This window comes from Zalophus californianus, chromosome 5 (genome assembly GCF_009762305.2).
Source record: "Zalophus californianus isolate mZalCal1 chromosome 5, mZalCal1.pri.v2, whole genome shotgun sequence".
NCBI classification, from domain to species: domain Eukaryota; kingdom Metazoa; phylum Chordata; class Mammalia; order Carnivora; family Otariidae; genus Zalophus; species Zalophus californianus.
Window position 1 is genome coordinate 88,952,030 of NC_045599.1, and position 14,975 is coordinate 88,967,004.

Genomic DNA, 14,975 nt, shown 5'->3' on the forward strand with positions numbered 1-14,975 from the left:
GGCCCAGGCACGCCTGGCTACCAGAACCTTGGGCGCAAGCAGTGGGTGTCCCCTCCGCTTGTACCAAACCAGATCACACACCTTTATTATCCTCAAAATGTAACAAACGGGGTAAGAAATCCCTCCCTCCCCACCCCCCCGCAGTCCAAGGGAAGCATTTAAAAAGCCCCGCAGTCAGGCCACGAGTCCGCGGGTGGGGCCCGGAACGCCGGGCGCCCCTCTATACGGCTGTAGTCCTCCCGAACAAGGGGATGGAGACCGGCAGACGCCAAGCTCCATGCTCCAGCGGCTCGCGGCTGCTGAGCTCCGAGTCGGTCCAGCTGGGGAAGACCCGGCGGCCACGGTCCGCTTGCAGACAGAGCGCCGGGCAGGGTGGCGCGGGCCGTGGAGCGCTGGGCAGGTGCAGCGCCGACGTGTAGCCCCGGTCCAGGAAGAGCGGCTTGTAGCTGGGCGGCGGCTGCTCCTGTTTCTCCGCGCTGTCGCGGCGGCTCAGAAAGGGTGTAACGATCTTGCGGTAGAGGCCGCGCGTGTCCGTGAGCACCTCACTGTAGGGCGGCGGCGGCTCGGCCATCAGCACCGCCTCTTCATAGCACGGTGGCTTGGACATGTCCGATTCCGCTGCAGAGTGGGAAGCGATCCGAAGGTTGAGGCCACCCGTCCCCGGCCTCCCGCGGAGGCCTTGGCCAGCCGTCAACCCCAGGCCCAGCCCGCTCCCTCCAAGGTTCTCGGGGAGGCTGTCCACTGGAAGCCTCGCTGGTCAGCAGTGACCCCGCCCACCCTCAGTGGCCCGCGTTGCCCCGGGCGGAAGTCGGGACTCACCTTGGCGCGGGTAGCTCCAAGGCCGCGGCGGCACGGCGAGGTGCGCCGGCGGCGGGTGCGGAAGCGCGTGGTGGTGTGCGTGCGAATGTGCGTGCGGCTGCGCCGGCCCGTGGTGCAGCAGCGGGTGAACGTGCACGTGCTGATGCCCGTGCGCCGGCGCCTCGAGACGGCCGCGCTGCGGTGGTGGCGGCGGCGCCAAGCCTGGGGGGCTCCCGGCCAGGCTGCCCTCGAGCTCCAGGGGTTCTAGCTCGAGGGCGCGCAGGTTCTGCTCACGTAGTCGCTCCTCCTGGCGCCGTTTGAGGCGGCGGCGCAGGAAGCTGCAGAAGCAGCAGAGTAGGACGATGAGGCCCCAGATGAGCCAGAAACCGGCGAAGCACGTGAGGAACGTGTAGGTGCCCTGGGACATAACCATGGCGGCGGCGGGGCGGCGGGTCCTCGGCTGCTTCACTGGACACTGGGCTCCTCTACGTGGCCCCGGACCCGCGCCACGCTCCCAGGCGCCGCCAGCGTCACTCGGGGACCCGCGGCCGGGGGCTGCCTGCGACGGGGCTCAAGTTGTGCGCGCGCCGGCGGGGGACAGCAGCAGCGGCGCCCGCTCCTTCCCATGGCGCCGGTGGGCGCGCGGGCCGGCCTCACCCGGGGCCGCGCGGGACCTGTAGGACAGACACAGGGCGCGGTGAAGGCGCGCTGCAGTCCCGGACGACTTCCCTGCCCGCGCCGGTGCCCTGCGCAGTTCCGGGAAAGCCGCCTCTGCGGGAACCCCCACACTCCCGGGGGGGGCGATGACGTCACCGAGGAGGATGACGTCACACCTCGAGGTTTCCCCGGTAGGGTTTTCCCGGATCTGAGACCCGGCCGCCGCCGTTGCTGAGCCGAGGAGACTCCAGGCGGGCCAGCAGAGGGCGCGCGAAAGTCAGACAGCCTCAGTGCGCACGGGAGGTTCGCCACTCCAGAAGGTACCCCAGTTCGGAAAGGGTTTCAGAGGCCAGTGGATAGACCCCCCGGGGGCGCTGAAGAGGCGTCTCGGGGCGGTTGCTGCGCGGCCAGGAAAGGGTGGCCCACCTACAGCCCCACAAGCCGCCCACCGACGCCCAGCTTCAGCCCAGTGCATGCGTCTGGCAGCCCCTGGCGCTCTAGGCCTTGTACCCGCTCCTACCCCTGGCCACCCAAAGCATGGAACATCCAGGCCGGCGCTGCGGCCTCCTGGCTGTCGCCGCTCTCGTAGAGGGGGCTCAGGCGGGGTCGTTCCTGCTGTTACTGCGTGCCACTGGCCTGCCTTTGTCTGCACCACCGGGCGTGGGCCGTTGCCTCTTTTCCTTTCCTCTAGGCGCCTCCGCATGTCAGATCCCAGCTCCGTCTCCGTTTCCCCAGCCTCCTACCAATTCGCAGCCCCGCTTGGCCCTACCCTTCTAGCTCCTGTGCACGGTATCGCTTCCTCTCAATTCCTTTCCGTTTCTGCAGAGGGTGGGAAAAGTAGCTCATTTGCTACTGTATCACCTGGTCTCTCATCACTCCAGATGGGCACGTCTAGTTCTGCCTCCTCCCCTCCATAGCCAGGGTTTAGAGGGGAACCTTGCATCCTAAGAGGTATGTAGGAGGGAGCCCTGACTGCCGAGTGACGGGTGGCAGGCGACTGTTCACCACCCCCGCAGAACAGAAGTGTGCCCTTCTTGAACGCCTTCTAACTACCCAGGGCTTTCACATACAACCCTTTGGGATAACTATAATAGTTATTCCTATTTTACAGATGGGGGGGGAACAATTAGCTGTGTAAATGACAGATGGCAGTGCCTTAATTTGAACCCAAGCCTGGCCACAAAACCCTAACCAGGGGTGGGAGGGTGCTGCTGCTTGAGCTACTCTGTGGGCCTCTTCCAAGAGCCCCATGGAACCCCCACCCCGGCCCACTTCCTCAGCACGTCCAACGCGCACACACATTTAGCTCTGGGGCCACGGTGGGCCTGAGCCCCAAGCAGGGGGCTCCACATCAAGCTGTCTCAGACTGTTCTGACAGCAAGCTGGGGGGAAGCCAGGCCAGAGGCCACCCCACACTTCTCCCCAGATGGCTCCTGTCTGATTCTGTGGCTGCCTTGTGCCATGTGCCACTTGGTCCCCGTGCCAGTCCCTTTCTCCTGGGCCTGTGTTCCAGAACAGACAATGGCAAGAACAATAGCTCCACCCGCCCCCTCCACAACCCTACCATGAGGCTGCCATGGCGACGCAGCCCAGATAAAAACACGATGCTGCCAGTCACTGGGAGTTAATTAAATCTGTTGTTCTCCTTTTCCTGAGCTCACAGGAATTTTCAGGAATGCTCTGAGGAAGCTGGCACTGACTAGGGGGCCCCTTGGCCTGCACAGCAGGAACAGCTTCAGATCAGAAAGGTACTTCTGGGGCTGGAGGTGATGGAGTTTAGCTGAATTAGAAATAGAAATACCTGCCAAGAACCGTCTACTGCATGTCCGGCCTTGTTCTAGGCCCTTTCCATTCAGAATCTCATGTGATACGTAACACCACCTGCTCAGCGGGGGCCCATTTGATAGATGAGGAGACAAGCTCAGACAGAGAAATGACCTGCCTCAGGTCACACAGCTAATAAGGGGAGGAGCTAGGATTTAGCCTGAGTCTGAATCCAGAGTCTGTCAAAATACCTTCCCTTATGTGGCCACTGGAATGTAGATGAAGAGCCCGGTGCATGTGAGCACCTGGTACGTGAGGACTTGGCAGACATAGAGACAGTGGGCCAACTGGCCAAGTTGTAGCCAAAACACTTTCCTGTTGCTTCCCAACAAGACCCTGGCACTTCTGGCCACCAGCCCTCAGCTCAAGAGTAGGAAAAGGCTATAGGGTAGAGAAACGGGATGGCAGCTCCAAAGTTAACAAGGAATAAAGGACAGGCTCTGGCGTGAGGGGCCCAGATCAGCTAACTGGGCATTAGGGTGCATGGCAGCAGGCCACACCCAAGACCCCCAAGGTGCCAATATGGCTCCTCAGCCAGGAGGCAGTAACCATTGCCGTATTTTAGAGATTAGGCCGCTGCAGGTCCAAGAGGAAGGCTCTGATGTCACACTGGTGCCAATACCCAGTTTGAGTGGGCAGGGGTTTGATGCTAAACCCTCCATCTTGGGCTGCTACTTCACTCAGTGGTGCTCTGTCAGGCCCAGAGAGCATGGATCCCGCCTGAGGCTTCCCTCCTGCCTTTGTCTAGCCCACAGGAGTTGCTCAGTACATCTCGTCTAATCCACAGTAGGTGCTCGATACATAAATGTCAAGAGAGTCATTCAGACCTTCCCAGATGCTCCTCCTGACAGGCCAGGCTTCTCTAAGCTTCCTCCATGCTTCTTTGCATGTTCCTGCCTGTCTGGGGAGCCCTTCAGTACAGACCCTGCCTGCAGCCATACACCTTCCCCATCCCCTACAGACTGTCCAGGCAAATGCTGCACCTGTCCAGTTCCAGCTGTGTGCTAGGGGTGGTGCCTCCACAGGGACTCCTCCTTAAGTCTGCCATCTTGTGATTTGTTTTGTTTCTTCATTCTCTTTTCTTACCTTCTTGCAGGTTATTTGAACATTTTTTAGGATTCCATCTTGATTTATTTGTAGAATTTGTGAGTGTATTGCTTTGTATGGTTTTCTTAGGCCATGCACTCACTGGGAGTATAGCAGGAGGACAAAAAACGAGACCCCAGGAGGTGAATATCTTAAGCCCTATGATGCCAGTTTCCTTGTCAGTAACCATGATGAAAACTGAGCTAGTTCATGCAAAGGATTTGGAGATGCCCAACAACATTAGTGCTGCGATGGTCGCTTCTGAGCTGGGGACACAGAGATGTGTGTGTCCTTAAGGCACTCTGCCTGAGGGCTGGACATCACAAATCATTCTCAGGCATCCTACAAACTAGGTTAGCATTCCTCACATTTGACAGATGAGAGCACTTGGCTCACAGGGTTTCAGTGGTCCCCCAAGGTCACACAGATTTCTTATTCTGGGGCCTGGCACACTGCTGGGGGCACCTACCACATTGCTCCTCTGCATGATGAACCCCAGCACTCCAGTCTTAGACGCCAAAGATCTGTTGGATCCTTTATCTCAGTAAAGGGCCCACCAATCACTCCATCCACTAAATCCTGTTTTTTTTTTTTTTTTAAGATTTTATTTATTTATTTGACAGAGAGAGACATAGCGAGAGAGGGAACACAAGCAGGGGGAGCAGGAGAGGGAGAAGCAGGCTTCCCGCGGAGCGGGGAGCCCAACATGGGGCTTGATCCCAGGACCCTAGGATCACGACCTGAGCCGAAGGCAGACGCTTAACGACTGAGCCACCCAGGCGCCCCCACTAAATCCTGTTCTTTTTACAGGGCGCCTGGGTGGCTCAGTCGGTTAGGCATCCAACTCTTGATTTTGGTTCAGGTCATGATCTTAGGGATCGAGCCCTGCGTCAGGCTCTGAGCTCAGTGTGGAGTCTGCTTGAGATTCCCTCTTTCCCTCTGCCCCTCCCCCTGCTCACGCTCTCTCTCCCTAAAATAAATAAAATCTTTAAGAAAAAAAAAAGTAGGGGCGCCTTGGTGGTTCAGACGATTAAGTGTTTGCCTTCGGCTCAGGTCGTGATCCCAGAGTCCTGGGATCAAGCCCCACATTGGGCTCCCTGCCTAATGGGGAGCCTGCTTCTCCCTCTCCCTCTGCCTGCCACTCCCCCGGCTTGTAGTCTCTCTCTCTCTCTGTCAAATAAATAAAATCTAAAAAAAAAAAAAAAAGTAAATTCTGTTCTTTTTACCCTCAGTGCACTGTGCCTTCATCTGTCTACTTCCTTTGGTCCCCCTGCCACCGCCTTGGCCAAGCCACCATCATCTCTCACCTGGGCCCCTATTGCCATGCTTGCCACTGCTCTCCTTCCATGCTGTGCCCCTGCCCAGCCTACCCACTTTCCACATTGCCCATTTCCCCCAGGCCTTCTCCTGCCTGAACCCTCTGGCAGCTCCCCACCATTTCAGGAGGCAGTCCAGCTCTTTAAGACAGTCTAGATGGGTGCCTCTCAAGCCTGAATGAGCAGCAGAGCCACAGGGAGGGCTCGTTAAAACAGAGTGCGGGGGCGCCTGGGTGGCTCAGTTGGTTAAGCAACTGCCTTCGGCTCAGGTATTGATCCTGGAGTCCCTGGATCGAGTCCCGCATCGGGCTCCCTGCTCAGCAGGGAGTCTGCTTCGCCCTCTGACCCTCCCCCTCTCATGTGCTCTCTCTCAAATAAATAAAATCTTAAACAAACAAACAAACAAACAAACCAGAGTGCGGGGCTCTGCTCCCAGCGTTTGCTTCGGTAGGTCTGGGGTTGGACCCAAGAGTTTGCATTTTTAACAGATTCCCAGCAGATACTGATGTTGTGGTCTAGAGAGCACACTTTGAGAACTGACCTAGATCATGGCTTCTGGGATGAGTTCCTGCCGAGGCCTCTTCTGCCTCACCTCTCAGTGCCCTTCCCTCTGCAACCAGCCCGTGTTCCCATCCTAGCTGCTCAGTCCTGCTTTCTTCCCCCGAGGGTCCTGCAACACAGCCTCAAAGCTCTTGCTCCCACACTTACTACTCAGCTTCATGGCCTCACTGTCGCTTTGCTGGACAAGTCAGCTCCAGGCCGCCTCACTGCCCAGGCTTGGATGAGAAGCCCAGGGATAGGAGAGTGTGCTCTAGTTGTTTGTGTGCAACTCCAGAGGTTGCATCTGTCTTGTCATCTGGCATGCAGCAGCTCCAAAACCACTTGTTGGGGTAACTGGAGCTGCCCACTTCCCTCTTTGGTCTTTTAGCCGTAGGACAGGGAACACCTCTAGAGCTAGGTCTGCATCACACTCACTCCTAGGAAATGTCAGCCATTCACCAAAAAGTCACTGAGAGAGAAGCCATCACCCAGTAGGGTGTTTACAAATGAGAGAAGCATCCATACATCCATGTGAATAAAAGGAAATGGAGGCATATGTCAGGGGCTCTGCAGTAGACAGAGGGAATCCCAGATAGCAGGGGCTCCGGGTCATAAGGTTCCCTGGATATAAGGCCAGAGCTGCTGGTCAAGTGAAGGGTCAGGGATGCAGACCAGGGGACAGCAGAGGGAGGGGAAATGTGGTGTACAGAGTGAGGATGGGGTGGCAAAAGTTACTGCTACCGTGTCCTCCATGCCCAGCGCATGCCAGGCCCATTGCTGGCCTCTTCACATTCAGTCTCTCAGTGACACCCAGGAAGTGGCTCCCCACTGTCCAGATAAGGAGCTGGGGCAGTTTAGGCCCACAGAGGCAGGTGGTTGTGACGCCCAGGTGACTGCAAAGCCCACTGTCCTGGCAGGAAGGGCATTTCAGGCAGGCCCTGGTAACAATTTTACACTCCTCCCACACCAAGACACATGAACTGAGGCCAGAGAGGGCCGCCGCCAGTCGGCCCAGGCATAGCGCTGACCAGAGCCTCATTTCCAGCTAGGCCAAGGTACTGGCCTGGCACACTTGCCTACAGGTAGCACCTCTGTGACCCCACCCTGGCACTGGGCCAGGAAACCGGAGCTTGGAAACTGCAAACAGACAACAGGGACTGGGGTCTCAAGAGAGCTTGTAGGCCGAGAGGCCCTGTGTGGCTCAGTGTCTACCGTATTCATATCTGTCCTTCCAAGGGAGTGGGCCACACCTCGCGGGCTGGGGGGAGATGAGGACGGCCTCTCCGAGAGGCAGCGTGGTGGAACACACAGAGCACTGAAGGGAGAGCCCAGGCTTTAAAATCCTGCTTCTGCCTTGGTCGGGCTGCATGGCCCCATCCCAGCTGTTCCCATGCCCGCACTGAAGTTTCTTTGCTTGTGAGACAGGGATGATGCGATCGGCCTAGCACCACCAAGGGAGGAGCAAAACTGATGGAGTGAAAATACTTCAAGACTGGTGTACACAGCTGCACGTGACAAGCCAGTTGCCGGCACTGTGCAGCTTCAAGAGGCTCAAATATGGAAACCAGCCCATGGCGCTACATCTACACAAGGCTGGGAGTGGCCCAGCAAAAACTGCCATCACTTTACCACGGACCAGAGGTCATGGCCTTGTGACTCTCAGGCAGGACACAGCTCATGGGCATGTTTTGTTGGCCCACAATCAATTTTTTAAAATATTCTGACTAGTTGCCAAATTTAAAGCCCAGGAGATTTCACATAAAAGTCGGGATTCTTGGTTCATCTTAAAAATTATCTGGTCATTCCTAGTCCACATTCTCACGTAGTGACACAGACTTTAGCTGAGTAGTTCCCTGGCCCACCTCACTCATTCTGTTGCTCCCTGGGCCCAAGAGGCATTTGGGTTTCCAGCCCCTGAGCTAGAGTGAGCACCCACAATAGCCAGCGCTACACAGACCCATCTTTGCTGAATTCGACCAAGCCAAGGCTGCAAGCGGGTCAGGCCACAGAGCCCCCAAACCAAAAACTAGGGGCTTGGGGGCTTCCCAGGTAACTGAGGTAGCCCTCACTGCTCAGGTTCACCCAGAGAGAAAATGGAGGAAGGGAGCCCGTCCAGCAGCATCACAGTCCCATAGAGCATCTGAGTGAGCAAGAATCTAGCTGATTTTGCTGGAAGAAGGAAAGGTGTACCAAGGCTTGAAAGACCTGAGGAATTGCCTCACCGGAAGACTATGAAAGAAAGTTTAGAATGCTCCTCTAGAAGGCCCTCCAGTTCTCTTCTGCCTGGGTCACAAGAGATGGTGTGTGGCAGGCAGAGCAGCTGTGCCTGCTGAGAAACCGTCACTGGAAACCTAGCTCCACCACTTACTGATTGTGTGACCTTGGGGAAATCACTTTACCTCCCTGAGCCTTGGCAGTCTTCATCTCTAAAATGGGGATAATAAACTTACCTTGTACAACCGTTGGAAGGCTTAGGGGATAATGGATGCAGAACACTCAACACAGGTCTCGTACAGAACAGGGACAGAATGAAGGGAACCTGTGAATAATTCCAAAGGCACTCCTGCCTGCAGGAGGGGGACTCAAGACTGACTCCGGGCACCACCCAGCTAAGGGCATCTTACGCCAAGTCCTCAAATGCCTAGGGTGATGGTCATCCCTGGTGCCCAGGACACTCTCCTGGATGGGAGAGGGAACCCAAGGGTGGTTGTGGTCACTGGGATGTTGAGTCCAAGGTCTGTGATTGGAGGCTGGCGTCTGCTGAGTCAGGTCTGGGACAGCTGGCAGCAGGACCATTTCTCTCCCCAGCACCCTGCCGCTGCCGCCTGGGGGAGGTTGGGAGAGGAGCCAGAGGTCATTTCCTCTGACTCAGCAGCCGCTCTCCTCCCAGAGGAACTCCCCTGGAGGACAGAGCATCTCCATGTGGCACTGGCCTGCCTGCCAGCCAACCTGCATGCCACCCAGCACAGTCTGGGCTTTGTGCTCAGACAAGAAAGGGACACTTGTGATCCAGACAATGGGCCAGGGCGCTCCCATTTGGCCTGAGCTTCAGCTTCCCTGGCTCAGCAATGTCCTTTCCTCTGCTGCTGCCCACTCTGCTCCCACCACTCCCCGGAGAATGGTGGCTCGGAACGCGGAGCAGAAACCCACAACAGGCCCTAGCCGCGGTTTGGCACATGCCCTGGCCATGAGGAGGAGGGATGTGAGCTTCTTTCTTCTCCCCTGGTAAGGAACATCGCCTCTGTGGCACCCAACTCGGGTCAGGCCATTTCCCTGGCGAGAGGTGGTGGGGGGGGGGGGTCGGAGCGCAGACGCCGTACCCAGCCTCCAAGCCTCCTCCTCCCGCGGCAGGCCCAAGGGCTGGGCCGCCCCCACGTTTGCAGCCACCCCAGGAGCCCTGCTGCGACGACTGCAGCCACGTGGGAGCCAGCTCGTGCCCACGGGGCCGCTCACCCCCTCCACCCCCATCTTCGACGAGCTGTGGAGGCAGGCACACCCAGACTGGCGAAGTTACCCCCACCGCTCGAGGGGGAGTCCCCGCACCCTCTCTCCCCCTGCGCCCCTAGGCTGCTCGGAGTGGGGGAGGGGTGGGAGGGGGCGTCGCCGCCCCGCAGCCGCGTTGCCGGGGAGCGCAACCCCGTTGCTGTGGCAACCGTTTCCAAGCGAACCGGTGGCGGCTCGCGCCCGGCTTTGGCTCCCTCGCTCACTGGCGCCCTCCCTCTCTCCCTGCCTCCCTCCCTCCCTCCGGAGTGGGCTGGGGGAAGGGCTGGCCAGGGCGGGGGGGTCCGGGGCGGCGACCCGGGGCCAGAGCGCGGAGCTGCCCGCGGGGAGGGGCTCAGCCCAGGATCATCTTCCTCCCGCGCTCCGGGCCCGCCCGTTCCGCCGCCGCCGCGGTACTCACGGGCCCAGGCATCCTCCTCGAGCTCGTCCTCCTGGCTCGGGGCGAGTGGCGTGGGCCCCACGGACAGAGCCCCCTGCCTGGGGGAGGCGGCGGCGGCACCGGGGAGCTGACTGTGGCAGCGAAGACGGCTGCGAGCGCACGGCTGGAGCCGGGGGGCGCGCGCACGGGCGCGTACACGGCGCGTACCAGCCCGGCGTGCGCGCGCGCGCGGCAGCCGGCAGAGGGCCCCCACCCCCAGCCACTCGCCGCCGAGAAGGCTGTCCTGGGAGCCGAAGGCTGAGGACCTGGCACCCACCTGCCGCGCGGAGACTCGCAGGCGGGGCGCCGGGCTCACCCTGCACAGGCGATGCACGCGCCACGCCGCACAGCTCCTGGCAACAGGCTGTCCGCAACCGGGCGCACGAAGGCAGACGGGGTGTACACAATCGGCCGAGCACACAGGATGCTCAAGCCAAGCAGCTGAGGTCAAGGACCCTGACACACACATAACATAGTTCAACCTGGAAAACACACACACACACACACACACACACACACACACGTCCACGCCCCGGCCACAACCTGGGGGGCACTGCACACATGCGGTGGGCAAGGGTCGGAGCAGGCAAGCACCCCAGTGTTATTACAACTCACCAATACATGGCCCCCTCCCAACTCACGGCCCCTCTCAGTGCGTCCCCAGTGAGCATACAGCACCATATGTCTACTAAGAAATGGCACAGGAAGAACTCAGTGCTGGACCCATAGCCCCGGTCTTCATGGACCCTGCTCATCCCCAGGGAATAGAGGTGAGGCCTAGTAAGGGCCCCACTGTCTAGGGCGTCTGAACCTGGCTGTTCATCAGTATCTCTTAATTGGGTTCTCTGTTTCCAGTCCAAATTCTCTATCACACGGTGATCTTCCAAAAACACCCTCCACCACCATATCAGCTGGGACATTTTGATTTGCAAGTGACAGAACCCCAAAATAAATAGGCTTGAGCCCAAAGGTGTTTGACTCATGTAACAAGGAAGTCCAGATGTAGATTTTATCTGATTACAATTGGTTCCAGGTGTCGCAACAATGGTATCAGATATGGTATATTCTCCCCACTCTGCCTTCTTCTGTTTGCATCATTTTTGAAAATTCCCAGGTGGTGGCAAGGATGACCCCCACGGCTCTAGGCTTATATCCTGCCACCCAACCCCAGAACTTCAATTCTTTCCCAATAGTTCTAGCAAGTCCCCCAAAAGACTCTTTTTGGACTCATTTTGGCTTAGCGTCCATTGGTGAACCAATCCAGTTTCATGCCTGGGGAGGGGATGTATGTTCAGCCACCCAGTATCCATTTCCTTTTGTTTGGGTACAAGCACCCTATTTCATCAGGGGGATTCACTGCATGCCATGGGTGCCATCATGCTGGGCCTTTGAACCCAAGTGCCCTGCTCCCCCAGTGCACCCATGGGCAGATTTCCAGCTGGGCCTTTTGGGCTCCTTGGGTTTGCAGTCAGGCTTAATGATGCAGACACAGATATGGCTGTCACATTTTGCTCCTGGGGATCATACCCTGATGAGAATGGGGTCTGTGACTAAGACCCTGGAGGTACCCCAGTCCTGGTTCTTCCTATCACGTTCCCCCATATCCTTTGAACACTCTTAGTTGGAGGACAGTTCTGTCACTTGCAACCAAAGATCTGTAACCCCATCAAAATCACATGGACTGAGACAGAAGGTTCCCCAAAGTAAACATGGGGTGCTTTTTGTACATACTAGGCAGACATCCTAATACAACCAGCTGAAATCCTTTAGGGATGCCCCTGCCTTCTAGATGAGGCCGCGCATCCTTAACATGGCTTTCAAAGCCCTGCATGGTGCTCACGGGCTTTGGCTCCAGTCACTTCCTTCACCCACCCATCACCACCCCCTCCCACCCCAAGCCATCCTATGCCACTTAGAGGCCCCGGATCATCCATCTGGCTCCTCCACCCAGGTACATCTGGTTCTGTATCCTGGAGGGCACTGATTCTGTGACTTTTGTGGCCAAGAGGTCTCCCTGCTTGGTGTTGAACCTCAGTCCCACCAGCTCTAGAATCATCTCTGCCACAGTACCAATCACACTGGGTCTTAACTGTTCCCATTTCTGTCTCCCTACCAGACTGAGCTCCAAACTGGTGGGGTCCTTGTCTCCATCTGGGTCCCCAGCTCCCACCACAGAGCTGGACTCACTGTGCTAAGAGTTTTAAAGGGAGCTGAACTGTAGCCAACAAGTTCCCTGGGTGCCTACCTAGCCCAAGGGGGAAGCTTGGTGGGACCTGCAGACAGAATGCTCCAGGGACCTACTGGTCCAATTGGTACCCATTCACCCTTGTACACCTGCTCAGGGCTGGGCTTCAGCCAACTGATACCTAACTGCTCTCCCACCAAAACAGAAGGGCAAATGCACCTCAGGCCCCAACATCACCCATCATGGCTAGATTCCAGCTTCATCTTCAGCTGGCTTCCTTGGCACCATGCAACAGCCACTCACCAGCTGGAAGACCTTTCCCTCAAGTTACTGGAAGCAGCAGCACACGCTCCACATAACTATCAAGAGCTGGGCCACCACCAGAGAGGCCCCTTCTACTAAGTTAGTGCTTAGAACCTCTGGATGCCCTTGAGATAGCTGTCAGCCTGGCACCCAGCACCCACTCCCCTAATCAGCAAGAGTCCTGTCAGTGACAAAGGGGCAAAAGGAGGTGACCAGCTGCTTTCATGGATTCTCATAGCTGCCCTGTGAGGTGATGGGTATCACACCCATCTTTCTAGACAAGGGAAGGGCCTATGCAAAGCCAGCGTGAAAAGTGGCCTGGCTGAGATTCAAACCCCGAACTGTCCAATTGCAAAGCTCACGAGGCCCGTGGCACTGGTGCCTGGCCCAGAGGCAAGGAACAAACCCTTACTGTGGTTACAGAGCATCCCTGGAGGGCTGGGGGCACTGGGAGACTATGGTGCGGCAACAGGTTTATGAAGTCTGGGACAGACTTGTCAACAGATTATCATCTCCTTCTTTGCATAGGTGGAATGCTATGGAATGCTCCCCCAACCCCTCTGTCCCCAGGTGAGTAAGTCTCCTTTAAGACCTGGCTCAACTTCTCAGAGAACCCTCCCTAATGTCCTCACTGGCTGGTCCCCACCCACCCTTGCCACAGACTAACTCCCAGCATCACCACTGTCTCACCTTTGCCCAGCCACATTGCCTGCTTCCAGGGCCAAGGGATGGCCTTAATTCACTGGCCCTGGGCTAAGCATACAACAGGTGTCCAGGTAAGACAGAGTTGGCGGATGTTTCTAACAGCAGCTTCCATCTTGCTCCCCAGGCTGCTCCAAGCCCACAACTGGTTGCCAGACCACCCTGGCCTGGGAGGGGACCCTTCCAGCTAAACCTGCCTCCCCAGTACAGGTAGAGCCAGACTCGCACCGTAGTGGGGACCCAAGGCTTCTTCCCTCAGGCCTCTTCTCATTTAGGAAGCCGAGAAACCCACTGGATGAGCCCAAAGGCCACTGAGGCCTGGCTGCCTGGAGAGGTTACTCCAAGATCAGCCACAGGGGTGGGGGTGGGGGATGTCCAGGGCATGTGGGAAGGGCAGCCCCCACCAGGCCCACCTCTGATCCCTTCCCACTTCCAGCAGAGTGAGGGAAGCGGAAAGACCCCTGGAACAACAGGAGCAAGAAAGAGGCAGACAGGGCGGCTGGCCAGGTTTGTGCTCGACTGTATTCACTCAGAGACACGTGGCAGCTTACATTGGACAAAATGAGTAATAAAAATTGGCTTTAAATACGGAAAAACCAGGGCCCTGTAATCCCATGCTATTCTAACACTGGGACCAGGATGGCCATCACAATCTGGGAAGGACCAGAACTGGGGCCTGGGGTGCAGGCACACACACATCTCACCCTACCCCCTTCACACACACGCACACGCTCACATACACACCCCACAGGCACACACAGGGAGGGATGGATTATTGCTGGGCACATGTGTCTACTGTTAAGATGGGAGTCTGGAATGTTTGAGAGTTGGCCAGGGACAACCTCCTCCCCCCTTCCCAAGGCCTGGGCTGGGGCGTTTCTGCAAGAGGTGTCTTCAGGACAGGGCCCAGCATGAGGGACGAGGCGCCCTGGGAGCTGGAAGGCAGAGGCAGACCCATCTGGGACAACCTGGGCAGTGGACTGATGGGTCCCAGGGTCAGCCCAATCTCTGGTCACACTTTGGCACAGGCCTAGGGGATACAGAGGCCCCAGATCCAGCTTTGACAAGTGCTGAGAAGGGACAGCATTGGACCCCAGAGGTGGTGGCCTGAGCCCGAGGCAGCAGAGGCAGGCATGAGTCTCACTCGGAGGTCAGCGGTGGCGAGCACAGTGCTGGGGGCTCAGGGCCTTGCCTGGCCCAGTCTCGGCCTGTCCAAGCTGGGCCCAAGGAGCCTTGAGTTTGGCAGTGGCCCCTCTGCCAGCTCCAGGGTGGGTCTTAAGAACACTCTGGTTGATATATACATTCGTACAAATACATAAATACAGAAAGCCCCGAGCTCCACAGACAAGAGCTGAAGGGACGCACCTTTGTCCCAGGGACAGCCCAGGCCTTGCCCGAACTCAGCCAGACCAGGGGCTGAGGGGCAGAGGACACCGGGGACAGCTCCGGCTGTGTTCCCCAGGCCACAACTTGCGTGGGCAATGGGGAAGACCACTGTGCAAAACTGTAAACAGCGCTCGGAGTAGCTGCTACCGCCAACCACCGGTGGGGGCCTCAGGCTGGGGGCTAGAGGCGGGTGGGGAGCTCGAGGCGGGTGGGGAGCTCTTCCTCACTGTCGCTGCAGTTCCCACAGCAATCCTGGAGG

At 57.9% G+C, this 14,975-nt stretch overlaps 2 protein-coding genes and 1 long non-coding RNA gene across 5 annotated transcripts in view; 1 reads left to right on the forward strand and 2 right to left on the reverse strand.

Moving 5' to 3' along the window:
• Positions 1-109: 109 nt before the first annotated feature.
• PRR7 (proline rich 7, synaptic) lies at positions 110-1,253 on the reverse strand. The gene is made up of 2 exons (XM_027605613.2): positions 820-1,253; positions 110-618 (listed from the first exon to the last, which is right to left on the reverse strand). The coding sequence occupies exons 1-2, from the start codon at positions 1,229-1,231 to the stop codon at positions 221-223; spliced, it is 810 nt and encodes a 269-aa protein (XP_027461414.1). The 5' UTR covers positions 1,232-1,253; the 3' UTR covers positions 110-220.
• Positions 1,254-1,368: 115 nt separating this feature from the next.
• The window catches only part of GRK6 (G protein-coupled receptor kinase 6), a 28,189-nt gene continuing 14,582 nt past the window's right edge, over positions 1,369-14,975 (reverse strand). The window contains exon 16 of one of the 2 annotated variants that reach the window (XM_027605611.1): positions 1,369-1,472. In XM_027605611.1, the coding sequence (XP_027461412.1) occupies positions 1,452-1,472 (21 nt within the window). In that variant the 3' untranslated portion in view covers positions 1,369-1,451. Of the gene's footprint in view, positions 1,473-13,834; positions 14,969-14,975 lie in introns of those variants that run through there. The other variant, XM_027605610.1, reaches the window with a different exon arrangement.
• On the forward strand, positions 8,434-13,900 carry LOC113929064. 2 transcript variants are annotated; one of them, XR_003522083.1, is made up of 4 exons: positions 8,434-9,446; positions 13,157-13,198; positions 13,458-13,540; positions 13,767-13,900. It is a non-coding gene; the product is annotated as an uncharacterized LOC113929064 (long non-coding RNA). The 2 variants fall into 2 exon arrangements; XR_003522082.2 differs by lacking the exon at positions 13,458-13,540 and having other exon boundaries at positions 8,476-9,446; positions 13,767-13,889.